Below are 15,153 nucleotides of genomic sequence, written 5' to 3' on the forward strand. Positions count from 1 at the left end.
ATAGACTCGATCGCTCACAAACGCCCTCTCAGAAGCAGAGCTCGGCCAGGACCCTGGTATAATCAGGATCTACGAGCAATGAAGCGATTAAGGAGACGGCTAGAGTGCGTTTGGAGAAGGAAACCGACGGGTCATAATAAAATAGCTGTCAGGATCGCAACTAACCGTTACCTAGTCAAGGTAAAGGCTGCTAGAAGATCTTACTTCGCTGACCGGATAAGCGAAGCTTCCAACCAGCAGGCAGAACTTTTCTGTATAATTCGCGATCTATCCGGAATTGGTCTGGGTGAAGGGCCTCCCCCTAGTATTTCACCTGACCATTTTGCAGCACTTTTTAAAATCCAAAGTGGAGGCCATCCGCTGTGGCCTTCTTTAAATACAATGGATCGAGCAGAGATGTCCAGCGCTCCGCCTTGCCCGGTAATTCTTGACTCCTTTCAGCCTGTAACACCGGACTTGGTAAACAAGGCACTTGATCGCTGTCGGGCCACCACCTCTTCTCTCGACCCTTGCCCAGCCTGGCTAATCAAAGCAGCCAGGCCCGTAACAACCGAATGGGCCACCGCAATAATTAATGGGTCTCTTCAGGAGGGCAAGGTACCCCTTGCCTTCAAGGAGACACTCATTAGGCCCATTAGGAAGAAACCAAATTTGGCGACGGACAACATTGGCAATTATAGGCCCGTCGCCAATGTTTCTTTCCTTAGCAAAGTGGTTGAGAGGGGGGTGGCAGATCAGCTTCAGGCGCTCTTGGACGAAACCAATGCCTTGGACCCATTCCAGTCGGGCCTCAGGCCGTGCTATGGTACAGAGACGGCACTAGTCGCACTGATGGATGACCTGCTGAGGGAGGCCGATGGGGGCAATATGTCCTTGTTGGTCCTCCTTGACATATCGGCGGCCTTTGATACCGTTGACCACGGTATCCTCCTGGGGAGGCTCTCTGAGTTGGGAACTGGTGGCCTGGCACTTGCCTGGCTCCGTTCCTTCTTGGAGGACCGACCCCAGAGAGTTCAGCTTGGGGAGAGTGTCTCGGCCCCGTGGAGCCTCAATTGTGGGGTTCCACAGGGGTCGATCATCTCTCCAATGCTGCTTAACATCTATATGAGGCCGCTAGGTGGGGTCATCAGGGATGTGGGCCATCGTGTCACCAGTATGCTGATGACACACAGCTCTACATCTCCTTTTCATCTACCTCAGTGGATGCCATACTGTCCCTTCAGTGCTGCCTGGACACTGTACTGGAATGGATGCAGTCGAACGGGTTGAGGCTGAACCTAGACAAGACGGAGGTCTTGAGGGTGGGTGGTCCTTCCACCAGTGGTATAGGCAACTCCCTTTCTTTTGGGGGGGACGACCCTTGCCGCAAAGAGTGAGGTCCGCAGCTTGGGGGTACATCTGGACCCAGCGCTTACCATGGAAACCCAGGTGGTGTCCGTGGCTTGCTCTGCCTATTTCCATCTATGGCAGATTGCCCAGCTGCGACCCTGTCTTGATGGGGGGGCTCACTACTCTAGTCCACGTGCTCGTAATCTCAAGATTAGACCATTGTAACGCACTCTACGTGGGGCTACCTTTGAGGCTGACGCGGAAACTTCAGATGGTCCAGAATGTGACAGCCAGGCTTCTTAGTGGGGCGAGAAAACACCAACATATCTCCCCCACTCTGGCTGCTTTGCACTGGTTGCCCGTCCGTTTCCACGTTGACTTCAAAGTGTTAATGATTACATATAAAGCCCTAAACGGTTTGGGACCTCAATACCTGGCAGATCGTCTTCTCCCACCCAGATCTACCCGAATCACCCGACACAGCCAGCAGGGACGGCTGAGGGGTCTGACGCCGAGGGAGGCGCGGAAGGAAAAAACAAGAAATCGGGCCTTCTCAGCGGTGGCCCCTCGGCTGTGGAACACCCTCCCCACTGAAATTCGGCTGGCACCCTCGCTGGGCATTTTCAAAAGCCGGCTGAAAACTTGGTTATTCAAGCAGGCCTTCCCTTCAGTCAATTAAGTCATTCTTATTTTTCTTCTTTTATTCTTGCCATCTTGGGACTCTTTGCTTTAAATTAACTGTTAAAATTGTAAAATTTATATTATATTTTATATCATTTTGTTTTTTAATGTAAAACTGTATATTTTAAATTGTTTTTATCTTCTAAGTTGTGAGCCCCCCAGAGTAGACTATGTCTAGATAAATGCAGTCAATCAATCAGTCAATCAATAAATGCCATCTGGGCATCAATGGATAATGATTAATTGAAGTACAGTGGTGCCTCACATAGCGAGGTTAATCCGTTCCGGATTAACCTTCGCTATGCTGAAGCATCGTTGAAAGGATCAAAAAAACCCATTGGGTTCCAAATGGGCCAAATACTCACCGTTCAGCGAAGCTTCGTAATGGCCGGCAGCCATTTTCGCGCCCTCGCCTCGCTTAACGAGGGCGCGAAAACGCTGTGCGCGGCCATTTTGGGCCATTTCCGGGCTTCCGGCGGCCATTTTGGCCGCCGAATAGCTGATCGTCGGGCTTCGTTTTGCGAAGATCGGTAAGCGAAATGCTTACGGGTCTTCGCAAAGCGAATTTAGCCCTATTCAAAAAACGTTAAGCGATCGCATTAGCGATCCGAAAAAATGGATCGCTATGCGATTTCATCATTATGCGCTGCGCTCGTTAAGCGAGGCACCACTGTACCTTTGCAAATGAAAGCACAAAAATTCTAATCTATATCCCTTCTCCAAACTAGTTTCCCAGTTTTCTTAACATCTGAGTGAGAAAGATCTACCTGAGGTACGAATGGAAAAACAAAACAAAAGAAAAAAATTACTCATGTATAAGTAACATGATCTGAAGTTATGGCACATTTTTTGTAAGACAAACAATCAGTTAAAGAGAGAAAGAGAGAGAGAGTGTGTGTATTTAAATGAGTGAGTGAGATATACAGTAGATGTTACTTGCAGGTACAGCACTTAATGGTAGCTGTTTTTTACTGAAAATACTCTCATCTTTCAATTTCTGTACTAGTTACAAATCTATGTGGCGTCTTCTATCATAGCTAATATGGTCCTCCTTTTGTTTTGTTTAAGGCATTTTTATACTACTGTTTTTCGTCTCTTTCTGGTGTTTTAAAGATAAGTTACAAAACTGAAAAATCATCTCTCTATTCTTTTTGTGGTATCACTGTTCCTGCAGATAGAAACTGTTAGATGACTACAAGAATACCTGGTTTTGGGGATTCAGTTCTCTGTCATAATTTGGGAAGGTTTTAATATTCTCTATATGTTTCTCTTTAATCTGTGGCACATTGGGGCAGTCTGGGGGTCCTGTTTCATCCTACATGTGTGGAGTGAGCCTCTATCTCAAAGTATGGGCTGCCTTGTGAAAACCCAGCATAGTAAAGTAATAAATACCAAGAGATACAAGAGATACCAAGAAAGAAAATAGTAATGATATTCTGTTTCAGAATAAACTGTACCTCAATAGTGAAGGTATTTCTTAAGCAAAACATACAGGTGCGTTCACTGCAAAGAGACATATGTTCACTAGTCAGAGCATCCTCCTTTAGAAAAGCCAAGGATATTGAAAAGTGACTCCTTGTGATCAGCTTTTGGAAGAAAGGGCTTCAAGCTGAACTGTGCTACTCTGTCAGAAGTCTATTATATCAGTCTCTGCATTGGACAAGTGAACAAGAAAGATTCTGTAGGTCAGCTTGGCTCTGTAAAGTCTCAGTCTTAGAATCTGCACTTCAGTCTGAGCAACTTCTAATGAGATCTTGTTCCTGCTGTATGTCCCTTCCCCAACAGCATGTATTGAAATCAGTGGTTCTTAACCTTTGTTACTCAGGTGTTTTTGAACTGCAGCTCCCAGAAACCCCAGCCAGCAGAGCTGATGGTGAAGGCTTCTGGGAGTTGCAGTCCAAAAACATCTGAATAACAAAGGTTAAGCACCAGTGATGAGCATTTATGTTTTCTTGGTCTCTCTCGTTGTTAGCTACCATCCTGGATCATGTTTGCCAGCCTCTCATGTTGACCTGCTTGTGATCTCCACCTGAAGGATAATTTGCTTCGTCCCACTATTAATGTTCTGACTCATTACTTAGGATGCAAACTTCTACCAAATCTATGCTACCTAATTTACCTCTTTTTCCCCTTCTCATTTAGAGTAAAAGAAAATAGTACTCAATACTGGGTATTCTAACAACAGGAAAGCTTAAAACTTTATTCCTTCCCTCCTGAGATCCAGGGATCATTGGAGGTGGACCACAAAAGTGAAGACCAGACCTCCCTATGCAGTCACCACTGAAATTACTCTTACTTCCTTGCTAGGACACCTGACAAAAACAGTTTTTCTTCATCTTGCCCAGCTAATCAAAATATTGCTCATATTTGAAATTTATGGCAAATGTCACTTCTGGTTTTTTTTCCTGTAGATGCTTTCAAATGATTAAATTTCACAAATGTATGTAAAACACACACATATATAAAAAGAGTCAGAGGGATATGTGTGTCTATAAAAATATACAATACAGCAGAAATGTTTTTGGGGAAAAATTTTTAGGGTTCTCTGCTTTGGGGTCTGCCATCATTATTTGCCCTTTTAAAATTGTGTTAGTTAGTGCACAGTATTTTTAGTATGCTAGAAATGGAACACTAAGTATTTGCTAATAAGAGGCCTAATCTGTGGAAATGAAAGTTCTAAAACAAAAAGCCCCAAGTTTTTTTTTTAAAAAATAACTATAACCAATAACATGAGTACAACTTGTGCAATATAGGAACAATGAACATTAACAAAGACCTGGCAGGAATTGAGATAGTAAAGTTAAGTTAAAATAGGTCAGTAACTGATTGGTTAAGCAAATTTTGCTAGAAAATGCTGAAAAAATGAAATTAAAAATGTTGCAAAATAGCATGCAAAAATTGCTTAATATTGTAACCCTATGTATACTATTCCTTTTTCAAAACTTACAGGGAAGTGGGCCTGAGGAAGTTAATGGTGCAAACTGTTAGGTTCTAGGTACTGTTCAAACTAAGGGTTTTTTTCAGAGGAGAAGAAAATACGAGATCAGAAGTTTCTAGAAGATTTAGAAGGGCAAGATGTTTTATTCAGTGCTCTGAGATACATTTGTATTTTTAGTCACAAAAATATATCCAGTATATATTTTAAATATTGGCTGATACTTTGTTCTTCTTCCTCTATAGGGATCAAGGATGACAGGATGACACAGTTCTGAAAGGGGGAAAAAGAAGACGGAAGTGCCAGAAGAATATGGAAGTATATGATTATTTTTATTCTATTGGAACTGAGTTTTAAATGGTCCATCTTCATCAATGAGTGACTATACTGCAGCAACGATGGATAAAAATGGAACTTGGGTTTTTTTCACAAATACTTAGTGCAGGAATCATCCAAGGACTACTGCACCTGTTCTGCATCAATCTTTGTAGAATGCTATAGACTTGCTTGTTTAGCTGAATCCCGTTCACCTTCAAAGAATTAGACCTTAAAAGTGAATAAAAAGGGAACCTTTGTGGATATTCTTATTGAACATGACTCATGGAGAAGAGCTTGTCTCTGAGATGCACCAGGATTCTGTTGTTCTAACTTACCTAGAAGGATTACTAATGCATCAAGCAGCAGGAGGTTCGGGTTCTGTGGTTGATAAAAAGCCTGTTGGGCCTGATGCAGAAGAGCAGAACTTCAAAGTTTCTGGAAATACATCTCCCACTTGTCAGAGAGATGGTCCAGTTCCTAACACAAATATATATCGAGGTTCTAGTATGCTGCACCATAAAAAGGCAAGACTATTACAGTCTTCTGAAGACTGGAATGCTGCAAAGAGAAGACGGCTGTCTGATTCTATTGTGGATTTAAATGGAAAAAAAGAAGCTTTGTTAGCTGGCATGGTTGAAAATGTGCCTAAAGGCAAACAGGATAGCACATTACTGGCCTCTTTGCTTCAGTCATTCAGCTCTAGGCTTCAGAGTGTTGCTTTGTCACAACACATTAGGCAGAGCCTCAAGGAGCAAGGGTATTCCCTCAGCCATGATTCTCTGCAAGTTGAGAAAGACTTAAGGTGCTATGGTGTTGCATCCAGTCACTTGAAGACTCTGTTGAAGAAGAGCAAAGCAAAAGATGAAAAGCTGGAAGCAGGTCTGCCTGAGGGAACAGCAAATATAGTTAAAGATCGGTTTATAGAGTCTTCACATACAGGACAGAGTGGTCCAAAGGTGATGAGTGAGTCACTCTCTTGTGCTGCACGACTACAAGCTGTTGCAAGCATGGTAGAAAAAAGATCTAGTCCTGCTACATCTCCCAAACCCAGTGTGGCTTGTAGTCAACTAGCTTTGCTTCTTTCAAGCGAAGCACACTTGCAGCAGTACTCCAGGGAACATGCTCTAAAAGCACAAAATGCTAATCAGATTGCAAGTGAGAGGCTTGCTGCTATGGCAAGATTAAAAGAAGGTATTCCAAAAGATGTTGGACATTTCAAACTATCCAAAGGAGCAGAAAGCCATTTGAATGGTCAAGTAAGATCGTCATCCAAATCAATACCCAACAAAAGCAATATGAAACATTTTCAGAGTCCCATGGGCATAATTCATTCATCTCCCAAAAGCATAAGCTATAAAGCAACAGTGGAAAAAAATCATTTCAAGCCACCAAACAATAGTAGTTTACTTTTGCACCTCCTTAAAAATCACAGTGCTACCAAGCAGATTATGGGGTACGAACAGAATGACCGATCAAGTATTTTTGAGGAAAGTAGTACACCAACTACTGTTGATGACTACTCTGACAACAATCCAAGTTTTACAGAAGACGACAGCAGTGATGATGAAAGTTCTCATTCTAATTGTCTTCCTATAGATTTATCTTTCAAACAGAAAACAAATACATCAGATCCTGTGCCACCATCTTCTCTTGATAACTTAACACAATCCCTACTTCATAAAGTTCCTCCTCTAGAAAATATGCAAGAAGAAGATCCCTCTAAAAGTACAAAACTGAATCCACATCAAAAAGTAACCTTGCTTCAACTATTACTTGGCCATAAAAATGATGAAAATTTTGAGAAAATTACCGAAACAGAAGGAACATTAGTTGCAACTGATGTCGTAAAGTTTAATGTGCCAACAGGTAATAGATCTCCTGTGACAGATTGCTCTAGTGCAAATCGAATTACTCCAGTAACCACTCCCCCCTCGCTAACTTCTACAAAATCTGATTCACCTATCAACCTTTCACATCATTCTCCCTTATTGATCAAACATAGTTCATCACCATATACTTGCATTATACAGCCTGAGAGACTAATTAATCCAGCTTCTAAACACTTGATAGATCTAACAGTACACAAAGAACTTCAAGGAAATAAGCAGAACAGAAAAGAAAATGTACGAACATCTTCATCTTTTAGTGCAAGTAAACTTTTGCAGAACTTAGCTCAGTGTGGGATACAGTCTTCCGTGTCAGTGGATGAACAAAGACAAACATGCAAACAGGTAATGACATTGAACACAGAGAAGCCAGTTGGATTGATAGATGGGTTGAGTAGCTCCCTAGCTGCTAACACAGCAGGTGTGCTTGAAGAAGAAAAAATACTTAGTAATCAGCCTCTACCAGCAGAACAAAAATTTGCTAGTTCAGAAATCCAGAATCTGCTTGAAAGACGCACTGTCCTCCAGTTGCTTCTTGGAACATCAAATAAAAGTGTGAGTGAAGCAAAAGACTTAATGCCTTCAAAAGAAGAAAATTTACAAAACACAACAGAAAAAGCTTTGAATGAGCCAAGGTTAAGTGTAAAAATAAAATCAGAACCTTCTGAGGAATCAAATGACCATCAGAATTTAAGTGCACAACAAATAAGGGAAAGTGTTAACAAGAAATTCCATGGAATAACTCATTCATTAGAAAGAAATGCAGCTACGTCTCCAGCATCAGAAGAATTTAAACCCAATCCTCTCTCTCCTCAAGATTTTTCTTTTTCCAAAAATGGCCTACTCAGTCGACTGCTTAGACAGAATCAAGATGCTTACCCTATAGATGATCTTGATAGAAGCCACAGAAACAATGAACAGACATTTGTGGAATCAAAAAGTCACAGCACTGTCCCAAAGAAGAGAAAGCTTCATTCTGAATTTCCAGAAGGTTCTTTAAAAATAGTAAAAGGTAACAAGGGTAACATACCTGGTGTTGTGAATACTCATAGACTTTCTGCTGATGTCTTGTATGGGACTGGTCTTAACCAGAAAGAATTAAATCTTAGCAGAACTGACCTTGAATTAAAATATTCTTCAGGACATGCTTCTAATAATGACAGTGAAAGTAGGAGTTGGTCTAGGGAAAGCAAAGGGTTTAATGTGCTGAAACAATTGCTCCTGTCAGAAAACTGTGAAAAAAACATGCCTCAGCATAGGAATAGTTCACCAGTAACCGATGGCAAAAAGAAAAGTAACAAAAGTAATATTACAAATAATAGCAAAGCTGAATTCAATGTCTCTCCGGTCCATACATTTGTAGGAAACCCTGGGCAACAATCCAATTGTTTGGATCACCGAACATTTCAGTATTCAGTTGCAGTAAAGAGTCCTGCCAGTTCTCCCTTCACTGAGCACTTAGGAGGCACAGTGTCATCAAAACATGAATGTGACCAATTTAGTGTTTGCCACATACCTAGTGAAAAGGGACCTATAAAATGGGTCATTACAGATACAGACAAAAATGAGCATGAGAGGGAGTCCCCAAGACTGACCAAAACAAATCCAATATTGTATTACATGTTACAAAAGGGGGGCAGTTCTGTTAATATTCAGGAAGCACACAGCAAAGATGCCTGGAGTAATACATCATTTACAGAAAATTCATCAACTGTCACATTCAAGAAAGAATTGTCACCTCTTGGAGAATGTAAAGTACCATTTCATAATGTAAGAAATACATACAGTAATCATTCAAATAATAAAGTGTCCCTTCAACACAATGTGAATGGAGATGTATATGGACTCTTAGGAAAAGTGATAACAATAAAAAAAGAACCAGAGTAAATTATCCTATAAACTGTTTACATGCAGGTTTAAGTCTTTACTTTTAAAAATAGTGTTATATAAATCTAGCATGATTTGAGAAAAGCATGGTATAACTGAAACATTGTTTTGTTTGGTGAACATTTTTGCTGATATTTAGAGTACATATTGCTTTTTTCTCTTATTTTGGTCTTTATAGGACATATGTCACAATTTAATTAACAAGTTATTAAATATATAAGTCTTCATGTGAAATTTGTGGCTGGGAGACCTAGGTTCCTCTTGCACTTACTTTTCCTGACATAATTGCTGCTGCTATTACAGTCCTCTAACACCAGTCTGAGTATGTGTTAAAGATTCCATCCAATGTGGTTCAGCTTCCTCACATGTCTCCAGTTCATGCCAGTAATGAAACATGGACCTCCTGATTTGCTATGGTGACATGTAGGTCATTTGCAAATATGGTGGGGAACTGAACCACATGGGTAGACCTGGCTTGTGAAAAATGAACCATATGGGTAACAGCAACTATAATGGGAAGGAGGATCTTACTTGGAACTACTGGTATTACACATGTAACACAATGTGACACATTACTGGAAGCAGAGTCTTTTGCACCATTTTATCTTGTTTTGTAATATACTTACTTTTAAAATTCTAAGTACTGGGGCAGTAGAATTCTGTGTTTTTCATAAATTTATGAAATGTGAAGAATATTTTTTATAAATGGAACACTCAGACCAAACTGTGTGTTTATTTTATTTGTAATCCTCATCAGTGTTGACTAGAGAAATGGACAGAAATGAAACTTTTAGTGCTTCCAAATGGCTTTTAATTATCTTTTGATATCAAGGAGAAATGCAGAAAATATGTCTTTTCTTTTTGTTGCATTTGGAAATTGCCTCCTACAGACACTCGGCAGAAGAAAACACATAGTTTACTACTTTTTTAAAAAAAAAATTAACCTGGATTTATGAAACGCTGGCAGTAAAAGTAGATATCTTGTCCACTTTCACTTGTTTGTTCATTTACACTTGGTTAAGTCACCTCATGAGTTCAGTACTTGAGAAAAGCTTGATTTTCCAGAACCAATTTTGATTTTGTTTTAAGACAGATATATAATAGAATGGTTTAACCATCACCTTGGTCTCAATTAGCATCAATTAGTCTGTGAACATTTATGGTAAATGTATTAGACTATACTGTCCTGGAATTAATAAGGCTATTCTAAATTGAAAGAGTGGAATTACCATTTTATAAATGGAAATCCAAGAAACAAAAAGATTTCAATGTATTCTAAAACTGATATTAAATGAAGTGCAAGCAAGCTTTCATTTAATTGACTACCTTGTTTGTAAATGATGAGAGATGTGTAAACAATCAGCAAGGAAATACCACTAAGATTTAACAAAATTGTTTTTACTATCTTCAGTATTTTTGAAATAGATTGTTCAAGTAGGATATTTTTGATTAATCTTTAATTTCATTTCAATAAAATTCTGTCTGCTGCAATAACATAAAACATGTAATATTCTGAATAACCATCCTGTTGATTCTGAATATTTAGATTTTGTAACACATCATGAAGGGCTAAATCCAACATCCCACTGGTACTCACAGCCTTCCCTCCCCTTCAGCCCTTTATGTTGTCCCCAAAACAGCCTCTCAAAGGTTTCTAAACCCCCAAGCTCAGTTTTTGAGTGAATATAGGAGGCTACAGTGGTACGGGGGATCACTTCCTCCTGGTTCCACTGGATCCTGCCATCCAGCAGAATACCATCATTGGCTCCTGTCTAAATTTACAGATATACATACAGAAACACAGAATGCTCAGTAACAGGTTTCATTGTAACCCAGTCAAGACTTATTGAAGTCTTCCACAGATTTTTGAGGGGTTTTAGTAGTGCCTTGGAGCAAACAGATAATTTCAGTACAGCTCACTTTACTGAGGGATTTAAACTATGAAGAATACATGTGTATTACTCTTCTATATATAAGATATGCATTTCAGTCAACTTCCATTACAAGCATGGCTTCAGTTGAAAACTATCATTTGGCTGCTGCAGTCCTACCCTTTTATCTGGAATATAGCTCTGTTGAATTAAATGTGGTGCACTTTTGAGTACACACATACAAGATTATGCTGATGAAGTAAGTGTTTTAATTTGTTTCAAATCATTTCAAACTTGAACAGTAAAAACTGAAATATCACATATTCAAACTAAGTAGTAGTTGTGTTTTAGATCAGTGGTTCTTAACCTTTGTTACTCGGATGTTTTTGAACTGCAACTCCCAGAAACCCCAGCCAGCACAGTTGGTGGTGAAGGCTTCTGGGAGTTGCAGTCCAAAACTCCTGAGTAACCCAAGGTTAAGAACCAGTGTTTTAGATCATGGGTACTAGAACTGGATTTGTTTTTGTTTTGTTTTTTAGCCTCAGTAATTGTTAGAGATATTTGTTCCATCAATTAAGGTTATCTATTAAGTATATCATCTGTTACTATTCTTAAAATTGTGTGAATGGATCATTATGAATTAAAGACTATGTAAATTAATCCTAGAAAAGATACAAATATGGAATTTACCCAGTGGGCCATATTTAGATTTATAAAAAGAATCTAGTGCAAATTGAAATTAAAATCTGGCTAAAACGTTTTTATCTCATAGTTTATAATAATTCTACTGCATCACCTTTGAAACAGTCATGCATGTGCTAATTCAATGCAAATGTAGAATTATTGAATAATGGAATTGGAAAGGGGGTATAAGGCCACCGAGCTCAACCCCCTGCTCAATGCAGGAATCCAAATCAATGCACATCTGAAAGATGGTTGTCCAATTTTCTCTTTAATGCCTCCTGTGTTGGAGCGCTCACCACCAGTTTTTCTTGATATTCACCCTAAATCTGGCTTCCTGTAGCTTGAGACCATTATTATATGTTGTGCACACTGGGATGATCAAGAACAGATCCTGCCCCTGCTCCGTATTTGAAAAGTGCTATCATATCTCCCCTCGGTCTTCTTTTCTCAAGGCTAAATATACCCAGTTTTTTTCATTATTTCCTTACATAGAAAAATGTAGCTTCAGTCCGGTGATACAGACTGCATTTCGGTATCTTGAACATGTACCAGCCTGTTCAGCACTGAGGGTAAAGAGATAATAATTTTATTCAGCTTGAACCATAAAGAGATTATAATGGTTGACAGATGAGCTATATTCCCTTAGGAGTTACCTATACAGCTCTATAAGCACTCACAGATAAGAGAGACAAGTAGTGCAAATTAATGTTCCATATAACCTTTCTTATCAATGACAGTAGTTATTAAATTCCATCCTAAATATTTACTTATTTGACACAACAAATCTCAGGATTACGTAACAAATGAGATTTGACCTAGGAAGTTTTAAATAAATAAACCAGCTGCCTTAACCTCATGGAACTGAATAACTTAACCACAACAGTAATGTCCTGTCAAGTCAATTCTGACTTATGTCAACCCTTTTCAATGTTTTCCAGGTAGACCATACTCAGAAGTGGCTTACTCTTCTTCCCTTCTTTTCAGGGGTGGGTGGGTTTTGAACTGGGCATGTTGTCCAAGGCCGCACAGGCTGGCTCTTCTTCCTGAAGCCACAGTGAGGAATACAACTTAGGGATGGGGCAAAGCCATGCTTTTTCTATCCATCTTATATATTTCGAAAGACAAAGCACACTTATCAACTAAAATGGCAATTTGATGCATGATAGAGGACAAAAAGTATCCATGATTATGGCTTGCCTGTGTTGTTTAGACATAGATACAAACTTAGCTTGGGGCAGGGGGAGATTATCTGAGCCAAAGGCACATGTAGATGTATCCTTTCAGTTCATCTTTCAAAGTTTCATACTTTTACCTATGCTTTCTTCTGATACTAGGAGAAAATAGACTCCTGAAATGGACTTCAGGAAAGTAAAGTAAGAGGATATGGATTCTGCACTTCTCATTTTATTTGCCCCCATTGTTTAAATCAGATTTCACTTCACTGCTTTTTATATGACTGGTACAGGCTTAAATGCATGAATATGGCATGATCCGGGCAGTTTCAGCTGCAGTGGGGAAATATAAAAGACAATATAGTTCCATAAAAGATGGAGTCAGGACGTAATTATAAAGACAGCAAAAAAGTAAGCACTTTCCTTGTAATCTGGAGAAATAATGTGAAATTAGGCATAGAGCACAAAATATCTTTTGTTTTCTTGCCATTTTTAGAGGTGAACACAAGTTAGGACTTAACAAAGACATTAGAAATAGAGAAAAGCTATTCAAAGTTGTAATAGTATCTATGCTTAGAAGTAAACCCAGTTGATCACTGTGGCTGAAATCCAATAGTAATTTGCAAGTAGTGTAGGCCATTTACTCAGTGGGGATTTCATGGGTTTACAGTTATGTAAGTTCAATTGACTCAATGGGCCTACTCTTAACTGTGACCTACCGGATTTCAGCTACTGGGTCTAAATTTACACGTAGGCATGCATAGGATTGGCCTGCCCATCTGGATCTAAATCCAGTTTTACTCCCAACGATAATGGAATCATGGAAATCAGTGTGGTGATTGTGTACATTAGTGTTGACTAATATGTCATTTCAGTGGGTGTACTCTAATTTGGACTAAAATTGGATCTAGCCCCTGAGAATGTATGTACACTTATGTAAAAATTAATTTTGTTGTATTCAGTGCATCTTACTTGGAGAAAAAAAATGAGAATTATTCTTAAAAACATTTTTGTAGGAGGAATTTCAGTTTTTGAAGGCAGAACACAATCGTTTGAATGGAAAAATCAGCCATGTGTTTTCTTCTTAAGCGATATTTTTTAAAAAATATATTATCAAATGCTTAGTTTACTTTTTTCAAAACAACACAATTTCATTTCCCCCAACAAAATGTCTGTCAAATGTGATAGAATTGTCACTTGTGACAGAAAATATAACCAGTTTATTCTCTGCTGCATTTTAGTTGAGTAAACTGGCAAGTTATATTTTATATACATAAATAAATGTATATGTATACATTTGTAAATATGTAGAGTTGTTACACATATATGTTGAAATTGGTTTTTTAAAAAAACGATGTAAATAGTGGTTTCTTTAATGAAAAATACATATTTTGTATCCTATCTAATGCAAAGGAATAAACATTTTAATCTTTTTGTTATGTATATTCCATGTATTAAGTGTAAATATGATCACATAGATTTAATTTTTTGCATGTATGTATACAGTTGCAAGTCTGGACGAATGTATAAAACATGTTTATTTAAAACTGTAATTACCTGCTGCATGAAAAATGCATGGGGGACCCTGTGCATCTCTGCAATGGCAAAATGTCTTAAGTCAAACCAGATGTTTATCAAATACAATTGTATTCTGTTTCTGGACATGACTTTGCTGTGGTATTTTAGCTTTGTAAAAGAATGTGCTTCAAATGAAAGGGTCGGGGGGAAAACAACTCTTTTTTCTTTTTAAACTTAAAGAGTATCTTTCTGTACCCACCACAAGCATCATGAACTTTTTTATTCCCTTTCAAACACTGAAAAATCTGTTTTAGAGTTGTCAAATAGTGTAATATCAGTTATCATTGCCATACATAAGAATTCTGGGGTTTATGCAATCTTTTTGTTGTGGAGTTTTCACTAATTTAATGGTTCTCATTTTTATTAGATAATGATTTATTCATGTGATGTCATAAAACTGTATATAATGCAGTGTGAAGTTTTTTTAATTCTCTCAGTGTTTACTTCCTGCAAAAAATTTGAATAAATGAGAAAAATGCAATGAATGGTGTTTTTAATCTTAATTATTATAGCAATCTGTTTATACCCTAAATACTAACCGTGTTTACTCACAAGTGCCATGACAGTCTCCACCACCCTTACAGAGTAGCATCTTCTGGTCAAACAAAACTGCATGATTGTAAACATGTAAAATAGAGGGATGCAGCTAGTCAGTACACTATAAAACAGCTGCTGGATCTGGCGTTCACAAACTATCCAGCATCGCCCCATGTGTAATCATGTGGGGTCCACTGAATAACCTGCTGGTCTTCCTTCATCTTATGAAATTATGTTTTGTCTCTGCAAATTGAATTGAACCATAGTTTCTGAAG

The 15,153-nt window shown here is 38.7% G+C and overlaps 1 protein-coding gene across 4 annotated transcripts in view; it reads left to right on the top strand.

Moving 5' to 3' along the window:
* The window catches only part of NRIP1 (nuclear receptor interacting protein 1), a 103,467-nt gene extending 88,645 nt beyond the window's left edge, over positions 1-14,822 (top strand). For all 4 annotated transcript variants that reach the window (XM_078388978.1, XM_078388980.1, XM_078388982.1 and 1 more), the window contains one exon: positions 5,191-14,822. In XM_078388978.1, coding sequence (XP_078245104.1) covers positions 5,539-9,036 — 3,498 coding nt within the window. In that variant the 5' untranslated portion in view covers positions 5,191-5,538 and the 3' untranslated portion in view covers positions 9,037-14,822. The remainder of the gene's footprint in view (positions 1-5,190) is intronic.
* The last annotated feature ends 331 nt before the right edge of the window (positions 14,823-15,153 follow it).

Source organism: Pogona vitticeps, chromosome 3 (genome assembly GCF_051106095.1).
Source record: "Pogona vitticeps strain Pit_001003342236 chromosome 3, PviZW2.1, whole genome shotgun sequence".
NCBI lineage: Eukaryota > Metazoa > Chordata > Lepidosauria > Squamata > Agamidae > Pogona > Pogona vitticeps.